Source organism: Schistocerca gregaria, chromosome 1 (assembly GCF_023897955.1).
Source record: "Schistocerca gregaria isolate iqSchGreg1 chromosome 1, iqSchGreg1.2, whole genome shotgun sequence".
Lineage (NCBI taxonomy): Eukaryota > Metazoa > Arthropoda > Insecta > Orthoptera > Acrididae > Schistocerca > Schistocerca gregaria.
In genome coordinates this window covers 1,197,263,439-1,197,289,094 of record NC_064920.1, presented here as the reverse complement: position 1 = coordinate 1,197,289,094, position 25,656 = coordinate 1,197,263,439, and the positions used below count along the sequence as shown (strand labels likewise).

Sequence of the window (25,656 nt, the reverse complement as noted above, 5' to 3'; positions counted from 1 at the left end):
ATGTGCATTAATTCTGTTGGAGATTCTACCAAATAAACCTTCCAATAAAGTTATGTTCTGCCAACACTAGGATATCGAAATATGGTAACCCAGGCATATATAAAAACACAAGTAGCAACTATAATAGATTTTTCACAGATCATACAGGAAGAGATTTTAACATGAGATATAAAAAACATTAGAGAGAGCGATCATAATCAGTCAAGCTTCTTTCTACACTTTAAAAATCAAAATCACACAGCTGATACAATCGAAAATGCACTCTAAGTACACGAGAAAATATCAATAAGAAATATTAAATGAACATACGGAATTTAGACAAGTACTACCTCAAAAATTTGATTGAACTTTTAGAACACGAAAAGGGATAAATCTGAAGTAACATATGCAACGCCCAAAGACAATCTTAACAAAACTTTAGTTAAAAAAATAATATTGTCATTCATCTGCATAATCTTTCTAAACATACAGCCCCGTAAGAGTGGAACTGTCAAACAACTGTCACATTGTAATTAACATTTCATTTTCAACATATTGACATCGTTTACCATTTTATTAAAACAGTGACAGTTGTAAGACATTTCAATAAAATGTAATATGGACATCACATCAATCTAGATGCGAGTCAATAAAGCTACTTTAACATAAATGACATTCATATTCACATGTTCTCACCAATATTGTAATCACAGGTACCTGAAAATGGCAATAAAGCGGAAATAGTCTGTCATGAATAAAGACTCACGTCACTATCAGACATATGTTTTGCTGCTGGCCCTAAAGAAGAAAAAAGTACTGCAACAGAAACTGTCAATGTCCCAGATACATACTCGAAAAGAATCACAATTCAAAATCAGTTTACCAGGTGGAACACAAAATCTTGATTTTCATCACATGTTGTGCAGACCCACTTGTTTTATAACAGTTTATCTTATTTAATGAGACTCACACACACACACACACACACACACACACACACACACACACACACACACACACACACACACACACACACACACACCATGTACTCTACCCTAAAACCTCTCTTGTTGCCAAGATATTATGGGCAAGAAGATATTGAATGATCATATGTTACTTGAGTATGTTGTTTACTGCAGCATAATTAGTTTCACACTAAAGCCCAGTTTTGACGGTATTATATATTCATAACATTATGCTGTAGTAATTGTTAGAGAACTTCATATGTGAAGAAAATATTATTTCTGTCTATCCACAGAAATTAAGACACTCTGTGTATGTCTTAAATCCAACACTGGAACAAACATAGCAGAGGGACACTGAGCAACATACTAAAACTAAATTTCGCCTCAACTGGCCTTGAACGTCCCACAGGCGTCACATGGAGGGGCATGTGGTCAGCACACCACTCTCCTGGCTGTATGTCAGTTTCTAATACAGGAGCTGATACTTCTCAGTCAAGTAGCTCCTCAGTTTGTCTCACAAGGGCTGAGGGAACTGGTGTTACCACTGCGGCAAGGCCATTGGCCGAGCATCATACAGAAAAGAGAATAGACTGCCTAGCTCTCATACGAAGGTCTTCAGAGGCAAAAAGTGAATTGGTTGGTTGGCAGCCCTGAATTGCGGGTTCAGCCTCCTAACCAGAAAAGATTTCCTTCCTCTGAGCACAGTGGCCCCTTCCCTCATGGTGTGTGAGAACTTTGTCTGAGATGTATCTCTTGAGTCTAGGTGGCTTTAATGTATGCATGTACAGTGTGATGCCATGTTCCAAGGAGGAGGGGGAATAACTCAGTACCAGGATAGGAATGAAGGAAAAATGTTTAGTATATCTTCACCCTTCAAAATGCAGAGTTGCCTCCTCATTCAAAATTGAGTCTGCGAGGGAGACTGGATCATCAGTACCTCACCCACCACACAGACGGTGATGGGAAAAACTCCAGTAGCGTCAACAAGCTTTTGTATCCACAAAGCTCTGAAATCTAAAGTGAAAAGGAAACTGGACATAGTACTGTAGCCATTACAGTTACTTAAGACAGACCCATTTGTTTTACAACAGTTTATCTTATTTAGTAAGACTAACACACACAACTCAGAAAACTATAGTACTTGTTGCTGCCTCCACATATGTGTGTAATAATGACCAATTTCTTTTTTTCCTTCTTCTCTTGTGTATCATTTTTTTTATTTCCCCTCTCAACCTTTTATTCTTATCAGCTATTATTATTATTATTATTATTATTATTATTATTATTAATGTTTTTCTGTAATGTTAGGTGAAAGATAGTTTTGATTGTTCGTTTTATAGTACACAAGGCCTGCTGCAACAGGTCACTCTGAGTTCCCTCCAGAAATGCCTTAAGTTAGCAGTGGGGTTGACAAACAAATGAGGAACCAATTACAGCACAACAACATAAGCTGTTCCCGATTTCACAGCTAGCATGTAGCCGCCTTCTATGTAAACATCCTGTGTCAGTGTAGGACAGTCTGCTTCTATGTAGTTGTACGATGATAGTTTTTGTTTATCAAAAATTGTCACACAAAAAGAAATCATCCGCCCAGTGACAAACCGTCACGCCATTGAGCACAATTAAATAGTTAGACTTAGAATTGCTATAAAGGATGTGCAAGTTTTATGAGCAAGAAAAAAAAATGTTTCTGTTCACAGGCATCCTTTAATACCTGGAGGTCAAGTTTTAAAATGTATCTAAATAAACTCCAAGGCTCAGTGAAAGAACTGTAATAAGGAACAAGGTACTTGTTGTGACAGTGCCACGACATTTAACAGTGCCGCCACGACAGTACGCGCAAACGGCGATAGAGGTGCTCCGCAACTCGGCTGAGCGCGGGAGCGCCACCTAGCTACGAACGGCGCCGGCCACATGTCACGTCACGGCACGGCAGTCGAGTAAGAGATACTGAGTTGTTATTATGTAACCAGCTATTGTTTCTAAGTGAGTGTGTTTGAATATCTGCACAATTATTGGTGATAAAAGGTTATAACACATTTTGGCGACGAGGTAGGATATTTTCACTGCGTTGTGGATTTGTGTGTTCATGGCAGGGCAGACATGGAAGAGCTCATGCAAGCGCTCATTGAACAACAAACGCAGCTGACGGCAGCGATTCAGGCGTTGTCGACGTCGCTTACTCATCGTCTGTCTTCCTCTCCTCCGCCTCCATTCCCTCCTTACGACGAGGCCGCTGAAGACTGGGAGGATTATGAGAAGCGTTTGTGGCAACACTTCTTGGCTTTCGGCATTGTCGACACTCCTGGGTATAAGTCGTTATTTCTATCTTGAATTTCCCCATGGATCTATCAGCTGCCATCTCAGTTAGCCCCTCTGCGGGAACCTGCCTCTCTGTCCTTCCAAGAAATGTGTGACTTATAGTCTAACTATTACCGAAAAAACACCCACGTTGTTGTCTACCAGTGTCATAAACAGCCCCATCAATCTTATCGGGCTTACGCGAAATCTGAACTTATAATCAAAAGAAAATTCTTGTCATTGGCCAGTTTGATGCTTCCACTGCATACAAGTCTGTTGTTAGGCCCCCCACGTTTTATGTGGTGGATCATGCGGGCACTGAAAACTTGTTTGGTTATGATGCTTTCCAGTTGTTTGGGTTCTCCATTGTTGATGATGTGCACCTCATATCTGAGGATATTCCGTATCAACAGCTGGATGGCTTGTGTTCTAAATTTTCATCCGTGTTCTCTGCTGGTCTGGGTCGTGCCAAGGATTTTGAAGCCCACATTACTCTTAAACCTACAGCTCGTCCTAAGTTTTTCCGGGCACGCCCTATTCCGGTGGCGTTGCGTGCACCTGTCAAGGCTGAGATAGACAGGTTAACAGCTTCAGGAATTATTCTTCCTGTTACCTCCAGCGAATGAGCATCGCCAATCGTGGTGGTTTCTACAAACGGGAGTCTGCGTTTGTGTGGTGATTTTAAAGCCACTACCAATGCTCAGAGCCTCATTGACACTTATCCTCTTCCCCATCCTGAGGAGTTATTTACCAAGCTCGCTGGGGGCCAGTTCTTTTCCAAACTTGACTTATCGGAGACGTACCATCAGTTGCCGTTGGATGCTTCTTCCAAGGAATTTCTCGTCATCAACACTCCTTGTGGATTGTATCAGTACCAGCGGTTACCATTTTGCGTAGCTAGTGCGCCGGCCATTTTTCAGCGGTTTTTGGAACAGCTCACGGCTTCCGTTCCCAGCTGCAAAAAACTATCTGGATGACTTGTCACGGGGGCCTCCAGTGAGGAGCACCTTTCAACTTGCGTTCACTATTTCGGGTTTTGCATTCGGCTGGGTTGAGGTGCAATCTGCACAAGTCACAGTTCTTCCAACCCTCCATTGTGTATCTTGGTTTCCACTTGTCCCATGAGGCGTTTTTAGGCAAGATTGCTTATTATCAGAAATTCATTCCATCCACGGCAGCGGTACCTCATCCTCTGCATCAGCTGTTACGCAAAAACGACCCTTTCTGTTGGTCTGACGAGTGTAAGCAGGCTTTTGTCAGCCTGAAGGCTAATTTGCAGTCGGCGCCTGGTCTTGCCACATTCCGTCCGGGTCAGCACTTGGTTCTGGCGACTGACGCGTCACAGTATGGCCTAGGGGCTGTTCTCGCCCATCGGTATGAGGATGGGTCGGAACGACCCATCGCCTATGCTTCCAAGACCCTCAACAATGCGCAATGGCCTTACTCTCAAATCGAAAAGGAGGCACTCGCTATCATTTATGCTCTAAAAAAGTTCAGCGTATTTTTGCATGGTTCTAAGTTTCACCTCATCACCGACCACAAGCCGCTGGTCTCTCTGTTCAGCCCATCAGCGTCGCTTCCGGATAAGGCAGCTCACTGCATGCAACGTTGGGCCTTATACTTGTCTCGTTTTCACTATGAGATTCACTATTGCCCCATGGCCCAGCACGCCAACGCTGACGCATTGTCGCGATTGCCGATGGGCCCCGACCCCGGTTTTTGATCGTGATGAACTACTCTGTTTCCACATTGATGAGGAAGAACGTCGTGCGGAATGGGGTTGGCCGGACAGGACCAAGGGCTGGGCATCGGATCCCCTTCGCAACTACCATGCCTTGCGCCTTCGTCTGTCTGCTCGTGATGGTGTTGTTCTTCTGACCACAGATGGCGCATCTCCACGGGTCGTGGTGCCAGCCTCTCTTCGTAAAGATGTTCTCAAACTGTTGCATGAAGGCCATAGGGGAATTTATCGGACTAAGTCCCTGGCCCGCAGGCACATTTATTGGCCCGGTATTGATTCGGACATTGCCCACATGGTTGCTGTGTGTGGTCAGTGTGCTCAACAACTAGCTGCACCTCGTACAATGCCCTCTCAGTGGCCTGATCCGGGGCAGCCATGGGAACGGGTGCACACCGACTTTGCCAGCCCCTTCCTCGGTACTTATTGGCTACTGTTGATTGACGCCTTCTTGAAGTTTCCGTTTGTTGTTCGATGTCCGTCGCCCACCACTGCGGCGACGAAGTTGGCTTTGTCCAAAATCTTTGCGCTAGAAGGTCTTCCACCCATGATCATCACGGACAATGGCCCTCAGTTCTCTTCGCAGGCCTTCCATGATTTTTGTACTGGACAAGGGATTCATCATATTACAGCACCGCCCTTCCATCCGCAATCGAATAGGGAGGTCGATCACCTTGTCCGGACTTTCAAAAGCCAGATGAAAAAATTCCTTAGTGATTTTTCCACAGATGATGCTCTGCTGCAATTTCTGAGTTCTTATCGCTTCACGTCTCTGGGTGATCACAGCCCTGCTGAACTGTTGCACGGCCGCCAATCACGCACTCTACTTCACCTGCTTCACCCTGTCAGGCCTTGTGCTGTGTCCCCTAGTGCGGGAAAATACTCGGTGGGTGCCGAGGTGTAGGCACGAGGGTATGGATCTCGCCCTAAATGGATTCCAGGGGTGGTCAAGGCTCTTCGAGGCCGCCGGCTTTGTCAAATATGTACAGACGTTGGCATGGTTGTTCGCCATTACGACCAGATGCGCCCACGAGTGGTGGCCACGCCGGTGCCACCGCCCCTTCCTTCGCCTCCTCCAGCCCGAGAAGCCAGTCCTGTCGCTGGTGCCGATCTACCGTTCGTGTTGATGCAGCCGACGTCGCTACCGCTTCCGAGTACACTGGAACTGGCCCCAGTCGCAACGCTGCCTTCTCCGGGACCCACCTCGCTGGAGCACACCCCGAGGTCCACGACACCTATGGATGCTGCTCCGGAGTTTTCACCCATCATCGTCCAGGAGGCACATTCCACGCACGAGCTTCCATCCTGGACATTTTCGACCATACTCTCGTGTCTCTCCGCGGGATCTTCTCGGGGCCTCACAAGAGGCCATGGATGTCTCCACACTGTCCATGTTTCCAAGGAAGTGAGTGTTTTATTTTTTTCTAGGGGGTAAAAGTGTTGTGACAGTGCCACAACATTTAACAGTGCCGCCACGACAGTACGCGCAAATGGCGATAGAGGCGCTCCGCAACTCGGCTGAGCACGGGAGCGCCACCTAGCTACGAACGGCACCGGCCGCATGTCACAGCACGGCAGTCGAATAAGAGATACTGAGTTGTTATCATGTAACCAGCTACTGTTTCTAAGTGAGTGTGTTTGAATATCCACGCTATTATTGGTGATAAAAGGTTATAACAGTACTACTCCAGACTTGCAAGAATTAAACCGCGTGGCACAAGGCACATGTGCAGAAAACTGTGTATTTTTAAATATACCTGGAAAGAAAGAAAAAGGCAGTATTTTCCAGTTACATATCTAGATTCATTCCAAATAATGCAGTTCATCAGATTTTATAGCAGGAAAAAATAGCAAATAATAGCAAAGTTGCTAACTGCTTTAAAATAATGAGAATTTTTCTCAGTGGGAAAAAGATCACTTAAAATGGTGTCAAAAGTACGGGTGCCCACTTGGAAAAGTTAGAATGACAAAACTGTTGCTCAAAATAAGCTCATTTTGTTGCAGCTCGTACTACCTTCTAGCATAAAAGTATGAGAAACGATATCCATTTTTATATGGTTAGTTGAATCTTGGGTGAATGCTGCAGGAACAGTTGACAAATGACGGACAGATGATATTCCGAATCACAGCGGTCATCAGCCAACGGGAAGAGCAACCGGAATAATTGTGGCCCATTCTAACTTTTTGTGCAAGAAGGGCATTTTAGTTTTTCGATGGAGAAAACCTTTGACTACAATGAGAATATGGACCACTCAAGATATCTGCAGTGGTTAAAAATATGTTGCTCCAGTTCAGTGTTACAATTGTGTTTGCAATGAATAATGCACTTTACCTTTCAGTAAAATTAGACAAAACTCACAAGAACTATTGACTGCAAAGAAAATATGGTGCAGTGGGTGCTAATGAAAAACAATGCTGTGGACATGAGTTTGACAAAAACGTTGTTATATTTACTTGTGAAGTGAAATAAGCTTGTGATGACTATGTATGTTGCAAATGAAGTTGTCACCTCCTCACTTCCATTTCAAACCAATTTAATAGGTTTGGGGTGGTGTTGAGACCTACACTAGAAATAATAACAAGCCTTTTACTGTAACAGTCTTATACTAAAATAAGAATAGAAAGGATATTAGGTGGAGTTCTTGGTACTGTAGAAACCACCTCGTGGAGGAAGAAAGTAGACTAAATTCGTAAGCTTATAAGCGAAGCATAGACCATAAATGGAATTATAAATGAGAATGAACAGCCAACGATTTCTTATGATATTGACGAGAGTTTTTGCACCGATTTGCATGATCGTGATGATGGGAAACTAGATGGGATTGTGCCACTGACATAATAAATTAGCGAGTCTAAATGTATCCAGAATTAATTCCTTCAATATACAAGCACAGTATGCACATGTTTTTTTAAATTCATTCTACGAAAGCCGATAGCATGGTTTTTGTTACGTTCAGCTTTACATTATTAAACGACTTTTTATATGCAGCTTATTATAGTAACACTTCTGACAGACTTCTCAAATCCACCGTCATTAACTTCATGTTATTTATTTCACAGTTTTATATTACCAAATGCTTTTTCTTCATAGTTGTTTTCTCCATTGGCAGAAATATATTCTTTGCTTTACACATGCGTACACTATTATGTGAAAGCTTGTACAAGCTGTGAGAGAAAAGAAATGAGACTTATTTTTTTCCTACCCAATTTTAATTTGTTTCAAGCAACAAATTGTCCCGTTTGACAGCTACATACCAGCTGAGTCCTTGTTTCCTGTCTTTGTAGCAGCACTGAAAGGCTTCAACTAGGAGGGGCTTTAACATATTAGTCACATTCTTTTGAATGTTCTCCAGGGTCCCAAAATGACATTGTTTTAAGACATTTTCCAATTTCATGAAAAGAAAAAAAAGCCACAAGTACTCAGTGTAGTGGGACTTTGAATTTCGCCGCGCTACACTCGTTCCCTCAGATAAAAATTATACCGTCGCAGCAGTATGAGCGCTCGACGGCAGAGAGTAACTCTTTTTTGTTTTCTATCTGTTTCTGTTTGTCTCTTGATAGCCGAAGCTTAAGGCAGACGTGATCTGATGAAGACATAAAAAAAAGAAAAACTTATTAGCTAGTCTTGATCTGATCAAGATGATTTTAATTGGTATAAATTAGTGATTCCTGGACGATTGCAAGATTTCAGAGCAGACTTTTCATGCAGAAATGAAGTAGGAGATTTCTGAAGACCTGCACGCTGCATGAAACAAGAAGACATGTTAACGTGGTAAAGAATTAACTCCAAGCTACGCCATTTCCCTTGTCAGTTAAATTTTGTTATTCTCTGTTTCTTTTCAATAATTTTTGTAGTGGAAATTGGTTTAACTTTTGCTCAAAAACGCCACAAGGACCACCCTAACAATAGCTTTTTGAATCACGAAGTCCGATAGCTTTTCTGTAACACGAAGTCCGATTTGCTTTTCGTTCTTTCCCTTTTTCACGGTCATTTACGATTTTAAAACCCCCTTTTTATTCACCATTTTCTTCCCTCATTTCCGAATCATTTCTTTTCTCTTTTTCTTTTTTTATTAACCACTACATCAGATCGGGTGAATAGCTGGGCTGTGGAACAACAGGAATGCCTTTTGAGGTCAAAAATTCCTCGACAGAAGTAGCTGTGTAGCTTGGGCGTTGTCATGATGCAGCATCCACTTATCTGCAATGTCCGGTCTCACTCAATTCACCCTTTTTCATAAGCCTTTCAGGGACATATTTGTAAAACATTCGGCTGACAACGTGTTTTGGAGGAACAAATTCTTCATGTACAATACCCCTGCTATCAAAACAGCAAATCCGCATATTTTGATTTTTGATTCGCTCATTCAGCTTTTTTTCAGTTCATATGTCTCAGTGTGCCAGTCCTCACTTTGCCACTTTGTTTCAGGGTCACACTCAAAAATCCAGGATTCATCACCTGTGATCACATGACTGAACCATTCGTGGTCATCCTCTCGAGAAGATCAACATTCACATTTCTTTTACATCCTTCTGCTCAGTTGTGAGGTTTTTTGGCACCATTTTGGCACCTTTTACATACGCAAAACTTTGGTTTAAACTGTATGTATGATGCAAGTGTTTAACAGGTCAGCCAACATCCTTATTGTTAAATGTCTGTCTCATCTCACAAGAGCAAGTACAAGTTTGATGTTTACATAAGTTTTTGAAGATGAAGCTTACCCTGAGCGAGGTTCATCTTCAATGTGTTTTCAACATTCCAAAAATAATTTGTGGTAGCAATAAATTTGTGCTCTTGATAAGGAATGTTCCCCGTATGCCTGTTCCAGCTTTTGGAAAGTCACACTCGTGGATTCAAGTTTAACAAAAAACTTGATGGCATAACGTCATTCTAAATTCCACTGTTCAATTTTTGTAACATACAAGAGAAACAATTTCACTGATGGCACTCCCAAAAAATCATGGGACGCAGCATGTGGAAAGGATGAACACAGCAGTCTACATGAGAAGAGCAACGCAGCACGGCCAGATCATGCGCAGTGTTGTCAGTCTCACTACTTTTCTCACACACCTCATATACTCGGTAACTGTAACTTACATGTATAAAATATATTTTGGAGTTATCACCTATGAGCACTTGTACCAATAGCTGCTGCAATCTCACCGTTACGGTACAGCCAATTGCATGCAATCTAACAAATGACGATGTTTCTCTGGCCCGTATGGATAGCTTATAGAAGAATTAAAGCCGAATGAATGAACACTGCCAGAAGGGTCGTCTACCAATAGGTAATAAGGTCGCAACTAAACATTAGCTACTCTAACAAATCATAACAAAAAATTATGTCTTTTGTGTACCCTGTTTCATAATGTAACGTGTAATTAACTATGTCACAGGCCATCAATATAGGTAAAGCCAGCACACTTCCAGAACAGTAAATTTATCTTTATTATTATTATTTTTCTCTGTTCCTAAGAAGTAGTGATGACAGCTCTCTCTAAATTTGTTACAGTACAGCAAAATGAAAGACATCATACCTCACACAAACAGAGCGTGCAGAATTTGTTTACATCAAGTATGTAGGTCGACATAGTAATTAAATTTTTAATGGATTTGCATGCAGAAACTTTCTTACCTGGCAAACTGAATGGTGCAGAGCTAAAGGGATCTTCGTGAGTATCTGTGTAAGCCATCACTAAACTTTCGCGACTTTTCACATTTGAAATACCTGAAAATAAGAGAAATTTTTTTTTTAGCAACAGCAAGCAGATATAGCTGAAACATTCAAACCACAGAGTAAAAATCTATCGTGCAGGCCATTAAAACTGCAACATCTTGAAAGCGACAAGCAAGAAATGTCAAATTGGCCTAAAGCATGCTGCATTCTTGCATATGCAAATGATTAGCAAGCCAGTGCACCTGCACAAACTCTAACTCTGGACCTTTGCCTTTCGCGAGCAAGTACTCTACCATCTGAATTACACAAGCACGACTCACGCCCCGTCCTCACAGCTTTACTACTGCCAGTACCTCGTCTCCTACCTTTGAAAAACCAACTTGTTTCTTCCACTACATGGTTGACACATTCGTTGTTTTACCACATGGACGGGACAGCTTAAATTAATTTCTTGAACACCTCAACTCGCTGCACCCCAACATACAGTTCACGAGGAGGTGGAGCAGGATGGTGCCCTACTGTTTCTTGACGTCCTGGTGAAACGGAAACCTGATGGCAAGCTGGGACCTGGTGTATTCAGAAAACCTACACACACTGATTTGTACCTAAATGCCTTCAGTTGCCACCACAACTCCCAGCGTGAAGGCGTTTTGCACACACTTGTTCACAGGGCACGATCAATCTGCGATCAGGAGAGCCTTCCAGCAGAACTGCAGCACCTCGAGACAACATTTCGGAAAAATGTGTACAACCAGAAGCAAATAAGACATGCACTCAGACAGACTGTGCCAAGAGAACAAGAAGAAGAAACAGAAGAACACAAGTGATTGGCGTGCATTCCGTTTGTCGGAAACACCTCAAGAAAAATCAGTAGAGTCCTGGGGAAACACAATATGAAATGTGTATTCCGACCCCCTGCAAAAACCTTGACTCTACTGGGTTCAGTAAAAGATGACCTAGGCCTTCGAAAAGCAGGAGTTTATCAAATTCCCTGTCAGTGCGATAAATCACATACATTGGGGAGACAGGATGCACTGTAGAAGAGAGGTGCCGCGAACACAACCGAACACTACCGAATTACGCCACGCCACTACATCAGCTGTGGCTGACCATTGTATGAAGACTGGCGATATTATGGACTACAAAAAAACAAAAATACTCTGTCAATCCTCCTCCTCCTGCAACTGTGTTACTAAAGAGGCCATCGAGATCCGACTACAGGACGATCTAATTAACAAAGACAGCTGCCTTCAACTTAAATCAGGCTTTGAACCCTGCACTCAGCCTGGAGAGAAAGATGAGGCCCCAGAGATCGAGGACTGCCCCCGACGGCGGCAGCAGGAAGACTGCAGACCCCAGTTCAGACCCAGGCACGGCTTCCCCCACCACCACCACCATCCTATGCAAGCTGTTTAGGGTTATCCTAGTGTCAGGAATCATTACTAATGCTTGGAGGTCACAAAATGATTGTTTTCAGTCCGAAGCCAGGGAGAACTGATCATACCAAGGCTAAGGACATGAGACCAATGAGCCTGTACTTTTTTTTAAAAGCATTATAAAAACTGGTTAGTGTGCACACTAGACAAAGGTGGCTAACTGAGTTACCTCTACAAGTAAATCTATACGTATAGCAGCCACACAAATTGTGTGAAACACCATCTCACGAATTTGTTGGAAGGCGGTCTCTCTGCACCTCCCCATTTATCAAGTAGAGTTTTAGCAATAAGACACTTGAATTCATGGTTAGAGCCACAGAAGAGAGCGACACTGAGACCACCATAAATACAGAGATTAAAAAGAAGGGAGACAGGTAGAGGCCACTGGAATGAACAAAAAATGGTGATCAACACCACCAGAGCGCGCCTGCAAGGAGGGGTTTTGTCCTCACTACTATGAAACCTAGTGCTGACTGAATGTATTTAAGAGCTAATTACAAGAGACTACTTTTGCCAAGGATACACAGGCTCAGCCACTGCAATACTTGGCAAACTTGGTAGTAGTGTTAGAACAAGGGCACAATGTGCACTGAACATTGTGCAAAACCGGTGCAGGAGACAGGACCTAATAGTCAACCCAACAAAACTGTTGTGGTACCATTTACGTGGAAGCACGCGTACTGGAATCATAAGCTTCTCGACGAAACTCTACCTGCAGAGGGGATAGTGAAGTATCTAGAAGTAACCCTGGATGCTAAACTGTCATGGGCTCCTCACATGAGGAATATATGATCCAAGGTGAAATGTACTATTAAGACCACTAGAGGGGACTGTGGAAAGAAAGTGTGGTCTAAACCCCACAAGTATATAGTGGATAAACTCTGCTGTAATAAGACCTAGGATAATTTATGGGGAACAGTATAATGGAACAAAGTAGAACAGAAGGTGGCTGCTAAGAAGCCTGGCAAGGTGCAGAGGCTTGCCTGATTGCCATACCAGGCTGTATTAGCAGCACACCCACTACTGAGTTGAACACTCCAATACACCTGTGGGTTTAAATGGAGGCAGCGTATAAGCATACATGCTAAAAACTTGAAGTAACTGGATACCTTTAAGATGTCAGAATCCCACATCACTACAGCAAATGTGGTAAATATAGGAATAGTCGGAGAAACACCGACTGACTATACAGTAACTTCAATTGCTTCAATAGACCTTTCAGTCTAACAATTGGAAGTGGGGATCAGTGGAAGAACTAACGACAACACCGTGCAGGAGACATAGCCCGGTTTGCCAATGCGTCGAAAATGGACTAAGTTGTTGGCGCGATGGTTCATAGTGTACAGCTTAGAGTAGAGAGTGGCATCTCTATGGAAGATGGCCTCGGTGAATATCTGTTCACTGTGATAGTGTGCAAGGAGGAGAATTTACATATGTGTTACAAAGACTGTAGTATCTACATTTATTCTGGCAGCTTAGCGGCCACGAAATCTCTACAGCCCGATATGTGATCAAAGATTGTAACATAATGCCACAAAGTCCTAATGAGGCTAAATGGAAGCAACAGCGTAAAGCTGCTGTGGTGCCTGCTCACTTATGAATCAGTGGCAGTGAACAAGCTGATAGGCTGGCCAGGTCAAGTGTGACGACTCCATTTACTGGACCAGAACCTGACCTAGTTGATGGTGAAATCGAAACTATGCACCTGTATCAAAAGGCGGCACACACAATATTGGACAAAGATACAAAAACAAAACATGGCACACTATGATGCCAAAGGCATGTTTTAAGAGAAGTTCTGTAGCCTGAGGCTTCAACGGGAGACGCACTAAACTCATGACAGGACTTATGACAACTGTGGAAATTTTAAGAAACACCTACACACATTGGGTATAGAGAAATAAGCCCCATCAATAGAGAAATAAGCCCCATCAAAAGACAAGAGTATTAATGTCATTAAGTCCTTAGGAAGATGTGTGTAATAAAGAACTTGTAAAGGGCCTCCTACTTCTCTTTAAGGGTGCTGTTTGGCCTTACTAGAATCACAGGTAGTGAAACCGCCTAATAAAGACTGTTTTGGTGAAGGTAATAATGGGCTGGGTCTCCCTGCTCAAATCAAATCAAAGATAGATTATGCAGTAGATTTCTCAGCCAGAATACACATTTGAATGTCAGTTATTTCTCAGAAAATCATGTTATGCCTCCTGTAAGGATAAATGCCTATTAGCATGTGTTGGAATAAAATTCACGGTACAGCAATATACCTATATACAGATGACTGTAGTAATGCATTCACGAGGTACAAAAACGCATTGCATTGGTGGAGATCGTTGGTACTCAGGTGATACATGTGAAAGGGTTTCCAGCGTGATTATGATCCCACAACAGAAATTAACATACTTTGAATGAGTAATGGTAGTTGTACCTACACGTGTGGGACTTTCCATTTCAAAAATCGTTAGGGAATTCAACAGTCCAAGATCCACAGTGTTGAGTGTGTGCCAAAGATACAAAATTTCAGGTATTACCTCTCACCATGGACAACATGTGGCAAATGGCCTTCACTTAACAACCAAGAACCGTGGTATTTGTGTACACTTGTCAGTGACAGAGAAGCAACATTATGTGAAATAACTGCAGAAATCAATGTGGGATGTACGACAAACATATCCATTAGAACCCTATGGCAAAATTTCGCGGCAGTAGACAACTGAAGCGAGTGCCTTTGCTAAGAGCACATCATCAGCCACGTGCAGGCTAGAAATTTCTGTAAACCTCTGTTTAAGAAATCTGCTATTCCTCCATTACTATGTGTATACAGTATGGAAACCCTTTTATTCTTTAAAATATATATGACAGAAAAGGACTGCAGGCTGCTAAAAAACTTTGATATACATTATCACTTTACCAGACAAAACAGAAACTTACATATAACCCAAATCAGCACAGTTCTGTGCCAAAAAGATACCTTTCACTTGGGAGTTAGGCTTTATAAAAAAAATTTATGGAAACAGAAAAGCTATTACTGAGGCCAATAACTTTGGAAAATCTTTAAAGTCATATTTACAGCATCACTGCTTTTACACCATTGAAGAATATTTAAATTTATGAAGTTTGTTACTTATGTATAAAGTGTATTATTGAAACCTTAAGTAAGCAAGCCCAGAAATGACTTTCAGCTGTAAACCTATAACTTGTCTTGTCCAAAGTCTTATACATAAGCTGCCTTGTAGTCAACAGGACCAATAAATACAAAACAATACAGTGCTTCGTCGAGGGCTCTAGACCCTATCAGTTGGGCCCTAGATAACTGGAAAACCGTGGAATCGTCAGATGAGATTATGAACAATTCGAGCAAATGATTTGACCACCCAGATCACTTGACATGAATCCCATCAAAAATTTATGACACATATTCGAGAGGTCAGTTTGTACACAAAATTCTGCTCTGACCCCATAGCAGGGGCTTTCCAGTGACTGAGTCCATGCCACATCAAGTTGCTGCTCTACACTAGGCAAAAAAAAAGAGGTCCAACACGATGTTAGGAGGTATCCCATAACTTTTATCACCTCAGTGTAAGCCACAATTCTGTTGAAATTAGAACTATGCCCAGTTATTTAAAGAAAACATAGGTCACCATCTAGAAGAAAGGTAGTGAAAGTGATCCACAAAACTACCATCTGGTACCAATGAAATCCATCTGTTGTAGAATCCTGTATCACATTTTGCACCGGTAAGTACTGAGGTATCTCTAATAGAATGATCTCCTCCATTCCAACCAGCATGGGTTCCAATAATGTTGGTCACACAAAAATCAAATTGTGCTTTTCTTGTATGATATCTTCAAAGCTCTGGGCAAGGGCAATCCAGTAGATGGATCTAGAAGTAAGTTCAAAAGTGTCCCAAGAGTGTTTTGAGGCCCTTAGTGTTCATGTTCTAAGCCAGTAGACAATATTAATAGCACCTACATTCCCAAAATTGTGCTATTTCTGTGTTACATATAAAAAGAAAGGCAGTACGGATAGTGACAGGTTGGTTTGGCTTGTGGGGGACCGCCACGTAATACTATAAAAACCTGAACTGACAGATGGTTGCAGAATGATGCTGACTAAAACACAGGAGCTTACTTACAAAGTTGTAAGAGGATCATCTAGGATATATTATAAGCCCCTACACATCACTCCTACAGATTTTGCGATGGTATGATTAGACTAATTACAGTGTGTATGAAGGTTTTTAAGTCATTGTTTACTGTTCTCACATTCATTTTTGCACTTTATCCCACCTCCTGAGGCCCTTTCGTGTCGATTCTGAATGGTGATGGTCCTGAAATGTTTTCCTCAGTCACTCATACCAAAACTGCACTATTTCAATGCTGGGCATCACGATTCTGATATACATCACAGAGGTATCAAGAGATGGGGAGAGATGGGTAGGGGGACTGTTGCGACATTCCCATTGTGACATGTCCATGGTGGTGTTGGACTGAATTGTGGTGTTATTTGGTGCCAATGTGACATCACTACTCCACCTTATATCTCGCAAGAACTATTCAACTCTAGCTTTTCTTTACATGTATTGACAACTTGCTATTTGAAGAGTCGACGGGCCTGAGTGAAACATCACAGGGCACCTTGCTTTGGCACCATTACAGAGGAAAGTGTAGGCACCTTTGAGCCAAATTTCAAACTTCTGTGTTACACTCGGGGAATATAAAGGGGTTTAAAAAAAAAAGTTACCCTTTAATTTATTTGCAAAGTGCATGCAGTACAATGAGATGTTGTCTTAAGTACTTCTCAGCACTGGCAAAACTATGAGAAATTACAACTTTTTGAGTTGCTGTTATTTTTTTTTTTTTTCCTTCTTTTGTTTATGGAAATTATGTATAAGCTCGTGTTAAATTTTGCTCATAACATAGAAATGAGAGTTTCATCTTGTTGCAGTTCCAATTATGAAGGCACCTGCACTTAATATTTACAGATCTATCATTATATAAAACTCATGTGAACTATCAAATGTGCTGTTTTAAGAAGGAAAGTTGCCACTTACCATATAGCAAAGATGCTAAGTGGGAGATAGGCACAACAAAAAGACTTTCACAATTAAAGCTTTCAGCCATTGGCCTTCATCAACAATACACACACACACACACACACACACACACACACACACACACACACACACACACACACACAAGCGCACGCACGCACGCAAACCCAACTCTCACACACGCCTGCAGTCTCAGGCAACTGAGGTGTTGATGGGCATGGGTATGTTGGATCAGAGCTGTAGGAATTATCTTGGCTATATGTAGTCCATTCTCCTACCTGTGGTCTAGGGGTAACGTCTTTGATAAGTAATCAAAATGTTCTCAGCCTGAGTTTGAACCACATCACCACCTAATTTTGAATAAAACTTATTTGCAGTGCTGGCCAACAACTTCTGTCATAAGAAGTCATCCCTCATTCAGCCAATGGCCTTATCAAAGAGGACAGAGGAGGACAGAAGTTCAGAGCACTCTCTTGCCCTTGGGATGGAAGACTGCCCCTAAAGGTGGAAGAATCAACAATGGTCAACAGTATAAGGATGCAGAAGGCAATGGAAACCACTGCACTAAAGACACAATGTGTATGCTACAAAATCTGAAAGTAAAATGCTGAGGCTCAATCCAGATATAGTGTGGGTCAGTGAAGGAAATAGAAAAAAGATGAGGATTTATAGTCAGATGAGTAGTGGGTTACATGAACAAAAGCTGAAAATGGTACAATGTGAGAATTATTTGTTATGAATATGAAGACAGGACAGACAGTGAGTAACTGTGAGCAGTTTAGGACAGACAGTGAATTACTTGAGCAGTTCACTGATAAGGTGCTTCCTGTCAGTATCTGTAGCAAGCACACCAACAATGTTAGTTCAGGGAAACTTTCCAATGTTGCAAGAGATGAAGAGAGAGAGAGAAAGTATACGAGGTTACTGAACAGGTAATTCAGTATGTAAAGGGAGACAAAAATCAAATAGTTATGGGAGACTGGAATGTGATTGTAGGGGAAGGAGTAGAAGAAAGGGTTAGGAGAATATGGGATCGGTAGCAGGAGAAAGGCTAACTGAGTTCGCAATAAATTTAAACTAGTAACAGTAAATTCTATGTTCAAGAATCACAAAAGGAGAAAGCAGACTTAAAAAAGCCCAGGAGATATGGGAAGATTTCAGTTAGGTTACATCATGGTCAGACAGAGATACCGAAATCAGATATTGGGTCATAAGGGATGCCCAGGAGCAGATATAGCCTCTGATAACAATTTAGCAGTGATGAAGAGTTGTATGAAATTTAAGAGACTAGAGAGGAAGAATCACTGCACAAAGAAGTGAGATACGGAACTACTATGAAGTGAAGAATTACACTTTAAGTACTCTGACGCTACTGACACTGCCAGACGGAATAGTTCAGTAGGCAGTTGAGTTCGAGATGACTGGGTACCTCTAGAAAGCGCAATCACAAAAGTGGAAAGAAAGTCATCGGTAACTACAGGTAACAGTAAAAATAATTCAGTTGATCAATGAAAGAAGGAAGTACAAAAATGTTCAAGGAAATTCAGGAATACAGAAACACAAGTCACTCAGGAATTAAATAAATAGCAAGTGCAGGGAAGCTAAGGCAAAATGGCTGAATGAAAAATGTGAAGAAATCGAAAACGAAATAATTGTCAGGACTAACTAAGCATATAGGAGAGTCTAAACAACCTTTGCTGAAACTAAAAGCAGGAGTGGTAGCATTATAAGAGTGCAATGGGAATTCCAATGTTAAATGCACAGGACAGAGCTGACAGATGGAAAGAATATGTTGATGGCCTCTATAAAAAAGAAGAAACAGGACACAATATAGGAGAGATAAGGGATCCAACATTAGAATCAGAATTTAAATCAGCTCTGAAAGACTTAAAATCAAATAAGGCAGAAGGGGTAGATAAGACTCCATCAGAATTTATTAAATCATTGGGGAAAGTGGCAACATAATGACCACTTACATTGGTCTGCAGACCGTATGAGTCTGACGATATATCGTCTGACTTTTGGAAAAACATCACCCACACAATTCCAAAGATTGCAAGAGCTGACAATTGTGAGAATTATTGCACAATCAGCTTAAACATCTCATGCATTCAAGTTGCTGACAAGAATAATGTACAGAGGAATGGAAAAGAGAATTGAGGATATAACCAACTCTGATTCTATCACAACTGTCATGCACAGCGACCATACACTATAAGGAAGGGGAGGCACACGGCAGTCAGTCACAATCCCAGTAGTCTTTATTATTCTTGCAAATCTACGGTTATAAATAGCCATCTTCAGTGCTAAAATGCAAGGAAATATTATAGAATCAAAATTAATACTAACAGAGATAAAGGGGCTGGCCAGTACTTACCTCAGCTCAGTACAGCCGATAGATACACAATCTATCGGCTGTACTGAGCTGAGGTAAGTACTGGCCAGCCCCTCTATCCCTTTGTTGGTATTTGTTTCACATCTTTATATGAGATTTTCCATTAATTATTTAGATCACCTATATGGTCCACATTCTTCATTGTTTTGTCCCTTTTGTTAGCTATCAATGTTAGCTAGCAATTAAGAATGAAAAACAATGAAAAATTTTACTGAAATACAGGAGGATCTGCAGCGAATTGATGCATGGTGCAGGGAATGGCAATTGAATCTCAATGTAGACAAGTGTAATGTGGTGCGAATACATAGAAAGATAGATCCCTTATCATTTAGTTACAAAATAGCAGGTCAGCAACTGGAAGCAGTTAATTCCACAAATTATCTGGGAGTAAGCATTCGGAGTGATTTAAAATGGAATGATCATATTAAGTTGATCGTCGGTAAAGCAGATGCCAGACAGATTTATTGGAAGAATCCTAAGGAAATGCAATCCAAAAACAAAGGTAGTAGGTTACAGTACGCTTGTTCGCCCACTGCTTGAATACTGCTCAACAGTGTGGGATCCGTACCAGATAGGGTTGATAGAAGAGATAGAGAAGATCCAACGGAGAGCAGCGCGCTTCGTTACAGGATCATTTAGTAATCGCGAAAGCGTTACGGAGATGATAGATAAACTCCAGTGGAAGACTCTGCAGGAGAGACTCTCAGTAGCTCGGTACGGGCTTTTGTTAAAGCTTCGAGAACATACCTTCACCGAAGAGTCAAGCAGTATATCACTCCCTCCTACGTATATCTCGCGAAGAGACCATGAGGATAAAATCAGAGAGATTAGAGCCCACACAGAAGCATACTGACAATCCTTCTTTCCACGAACAATGCGAGACTGGAATAGAAGGGACAACCGATAGAGGTACTCAGGGTACCCTCCGCCACACACCGTCGGGTGGCTTGAGGAGTATGGATGTAGATGTCACTTACATCTGTCATCTAAACACTTTCTCTTCTTCAGTGATTGTGTATCTATCGGCTGTACTGAGCTGAGGTAAGTACTGGCCAGCCCCTCTATCTCTTTGTTAGTATTTGTTTCACATCTTTATATGAGATTTTCCATTAGTTATTTAGAATCAAAATTAATTTACTTTACATAGAGCAATAAGTAAACATCATGTTATTTAATAGCAGCAATCCACTCTGGTCAACATACCATTTTCATTACAGTTCAACACACTCATGATAGTTCATGTAACCATATGTCATTACAGGTGTATAGGCAGGAGAACACTGAGGTGGTGGTTTACAGCAAGTACAACTGCCTTAATTTACATCATGTTGTACAAATAATGTCCCCTATGATACAAACTAACTAATAGAGATTTGTTTCAATACAGAACGAATCGTGTTAACAGAATGGAACATCCAGACTGTGACACCTGTTATGGGGGGTAGACAGGTAGAAGACTTGAGATCAGGTTAGATAAACATGTAGCTTTGGATAGACGAGGTTGAGAGATCAAACTTTGCTGCTCACATGGTTGAGAGTGGACTCACGCCCTTTCCTCTCTGATGTTGGGTGTCAAGTTATTGCACATGGCTGAGAAGGGCAGACACATTGATCTCCTCGGGAGATGGAGATGTACTGCCATCTGAGATCATCTGACATTCACCTGCTCAATGAGCAGATGTTGGTGACGGGCTGTCTATTCTGAAGCTCTTCAATGATTTACTTCATGGCAAGAGACCTCAGGACCCAGGAGGGAGCTACTAGGGGAATTTCAGCCTGGCTTTAAAAAGAAAACTCTTGGCATGATAGTGTGTGAGAACATAATTTATTACTATTATTATTAGAGGATTCCATTTTGTTGGTACTATCCAATGCTATATCTATTTTACCACCAAACAAATAAATCACTATTCAATTTTAGCTCAAAGGTAGGTAAAACAGCAGTTTGATTTATCATCTTCCTGCAAACAGCCTAAAACAGTTGCAGCAACAAATAATGTTTATGTATAAAGTTTTAAATCAGTAGAGCTCATTCGTATTTTTTATTAAATGTGCCTCATTAAATCAGCTTTGTCATATTGATCTTCATTATTTTACTATGATGTTAACAGATCTTCATAAAAAATATTTGTAAGGACTTTATTTCTTTTATATTAAATATTATGTGGGCGAGATGACCACTATGACACGAGTGACTGTGCTAGGTTTTAGCTCCTGACGAGCTTGTCTTGGCGCCCTCTCTTCACTGCTTTACGACCTCAAGACCTTCTCTCCCTCGTCAACCCAGTGTGTGAACTTCCGAGACATTGCCCCATCCTCTCCGATGGCTTCATCCAGATCTCTGTCCACATTAAACCCACCAACCACCAACAGTAGCTGCATTTTGACAGCTGTCATCCCTTTCACATTAAAAAATCCCTCCCATTTAGTCTGGCCATCCAGGGATAAAAACTCCCCTGCTCAGTATGCGGAGTGTCTCACCATTCAGAGAGAGGCACTATCCTCAGACCTACTCCGCAAACACATCTCCCGTGCCATTTCCCCTCACACGCCCAATCCTCCCGACACTGCAAAGAACTGACCACAAAGGAGAGTCCCATTCATCACCATTACCACCCTGGAATGGAACAACTGAACCATATCCTTTGCCAGGGCTTTGATTACCTATCATCGTGCCCTGAAATGAGGGCCATCCTATCCGAAATACTTCCTACTCCTCCTAAAATGGTGTTCAATCGCCCACCCACCCTTCACAACATCCTAGTCCATCCCTATCCCACTACTGATTGCAACTCCTTGCCACAAGGATCATATTCCTGTGGAAGATCCAGGAGCAAAACCTGTCCAATCCACCCATCCAGCACTTCCTATTCCAATCCAGTACTATCAGGGGCCGGGCCAACTGTGGAGTCGGCCACGTAATTTACCAATTCTGCTGCAATCACTGCACAGATTTTTATATTGGTATGACTACCAAGCAGCTGTCCACCAGAGTGTACAGCCACCGCAAAACTGTGGCCGAGAGCAAAGCAGACGACCTCGTGGCACAACATGCAGCGGAACATGGAACACTCGATTTCAATGGCTGCTTTACTAACCGAGCCACCTTGATCCTTCCTCCAGCACCACCTTTTCTTAACTCTGCAGATGGAAGTTATCCTTAAACATATTCTCCGCTCCCGTAATCATCCCGCCTCAACCTACGGTAACATACCATCCCCACGCCCTCCGTCCAACAGTTTCCACCTCTTCTGTCCTATCACCTCCTCCCCAATCTCATCTCCCATCCCATTTATCTGCAGCCCTCTGCCAACAAACATATCCACCCATCCTCTCCCCCCCCCCCCCCCCCCCCACACACACACACACTCTCTCTCCTTTTTTTGCTCTTTTTTTCACACCTCCCTGCACTAAAACCTGCTGACACTGCAGTCTAGTCCTTGTGCACTTCACCAGACAGCGTCATCTCACTCCTCACCTGTACACTACTATTCCTTTTTCCTTCCCCGCACCCTCCAGATGGCTGCTTGCATCCCCATGGAATGTTACATTCCAGCGAGAAATGCTGGAGTTGGCGGTTGTGTGTACATGAGGTGTGCTTGCCTGTGTGTGTGTGTGTGTGTGTGTGTGTGTGTGTGTGTGTGTGTGTGTGTTTTTTTTTCCTGGTGAAGACTGCAGCCGAAAGCTTTATGTGAGTATCTCTTTATTGTGCCTGTCTGCAACTTGACATGTCTTCTTTACAGTAAGTAACAATCTGTCTTTTCCCACATTGTAGAAATGAGAACAGTGAGAAACTAAGCATCAAGATTGGTGACCATGAAGTAGAAGAAGTTAAGGAATTCTGCTACCTAGGCAACAAAATAATTCTTCAAAGAAGGAGCAAGGATGACATAAAAAAGCGTACTAGCACTGGCCAAAAGGACATTCCTGGCCAGTATTAAACCTGGACCTTAATTTGAGGAAGAAATTTCCGAGAATGTACATTTGGAACACAGCATTCTACAGTAATAAAACATGGACTGTGGGAAAACAAGAAAGGAAGAGACTAAGCATCTGAGATGTGTTACAGAAGAATGTTGAAAATTAGGTGGACTGATAATGTAAGGAATGAGGAGGTTCTCCACCCAGTCGATGGGGAAAGGAATATATGGAAAACATTAAAAAGAAGAAGGGACAGGATGATAGGACATCTGTTAAGTCATCGGGGAATAACTTCAGTGGCACTACAGGGATCTGTATTGGGTAAAAATTGTAGAAGAAAACAGAGATTCGAATACATCCAGCAAATAACTTAAGGCATGGGTCACAAGTGCTACTCTGAGATGAAGAGATTGGCACAGGAGAGGAATTCGTGTCAGGTCAAATCAAACTAGTTAGAAGACTGAACAAACAGGCAGGGGTCATCCCACGCAGGGATAAGACAGGAGTAACTTCTTCAGATAGTACTTTGAATTGAATTGAATTTTATTTGATCCTGTAAGATTACATTGTGTACAGTAAATGTACGTGTAATATAGGACATGTCAAAGTGTTAACATTCCTTATCACTTATTTTTCTACACCTTTAGCTTACACTTTTACATTACTGATAATGAGTAACAATATATACAAATTTAATGGCATAAGTATTCTGCAACACTGTAAAACTCTTTTTCAATGAGATAGTCTTTAAGTTTCTTTGTAAAGTCATTGTGAAGTACACTATCTTGCAGGGTTTTGGGCAGACGTCTTAGTAGTCTGATACCAAAGTACTGGGGTCCTTTTTCTAGCATTGCCAGTCGGTGGGGCATGCTCTGCACTTCATTCTTCTTTCTTGTATTGTGGGTGTGTACACTAGCATTTGTAATCCAGTCCTCACTACCTTTTGTGATGTACATTATTGTTTTGTATATATACAACGATGCTCTTACAACTGTTGAAGGGCAAGAGTTTCTATTGCAATGCTGGGGTCACAGAGTAAAAGTACTTTGCAAAAAGGATAGAGACTAAAGTATGGATTGACCTCAGATTGTATGATTATAAAGGACCCGACTAGTGAAAGTGAGGGATTGATGGAATTGGAAAAAGTGAAGGTTCTTGTGGTAGGATGGGTGATAGTCTGAGACATCAACTATAATGGTAAACTCATTAGGTGGGGTACCAAGCACTAGATGTGACTTTCGATGTGTGATTGGAGTTTCACAAGGGCAAAGAACAGTTTTTGGAATTGGCGAAGGTGAAATGAGTAGCGATTCGTGGTTGGACGGTCACGGAACAAAAGAAGCAACTGTAAATTTATTAAAAAAAGATCAAAAATAAGTAGGTACAAGTTTACAGCTAAAGTGTTTTAACATATAGAGAGCTACGTAGGTAGTTCAGAAAATGTTTCAAAGAAGCAGAATGTAGAGGGCGCACTCAAAAATAAGTACGTTTGATCCCAAACTGGTACACAAGACAGTAAGAAACACGCGCTACTGTAAACTTACACATGCAATCATACAATGAGATTGTAAATAATAAAGCGTGATTGGTTAACAGTGAAGCTTAGCAGGACGAGTCAGTACAGGAGAAAACGTTAAGGAATTAGACTGAAACGCAGTATCACCGAGAGAGCACAGAGTTTTGGCACGACACTACTTAGTGTGGTGGCCCACTACAAACAGCAGGCGTTCAAATTGCACAACCACTGCTGTAGAGGAGATGGAAGTAGGGAAATATTAAAGAATAAAGAGTGCAACGTGACAATGTTATGTGAATTATATAAGCAGTCGGAAGAACAGAAATACGACGTAATCTTTGTGCAAGAACCATGTTCAGTACAAGGAAAAGTCCCCAATAAGGTTACAACAGCACCAGCACAGAAGGGAGATGCCTGATGGCAGCAGTAATAGTACTCAAAAGGAGATTAAAAGTAATGAAAATCACTCAATTTGTATAATGAGCACACTACAGTCATTAAGTTATTCCTGTGTATACCAGTTGGTATACTGTCTGTATGTACTTCCAATACTGTGATGAAATATCCACACACATTGAAAAATTAAAGCATATTTGTCAGCCTTTTTATAGTAAGCTAGTTGTAATTAGTATTCATACAAACATTGTATCTGTTCTGTATCACAGTGAAACATCAGA

At 41.7% G+C, this 25,656-nt stretch overlaps 1 protein-coding gene across 2 annotated transcripts in view; it reads right to left on the bottom strand.

The window, feature by feature from the left end:
* Positions 1–25,656, bottom strand: part of LOC126284689 (BMP-2-inducible protein kinase) — a 240,775-nt gene that overhangs the window by 63,824 nt on the left and 151,295 nt on the right. For both annotated transcript variants that reach the window (XM_049983815.1, XM_049983824.1), the window contains one exon: positions 10,620–10,712. In XM_049983815.1, the coding sequence (XP_049839772.1) occupies positions 10,620–10,712 (93 nt within the window). The remainder of the gene's footprint in view (positions 1–10,619; positions 10,713–25,656) is intronic.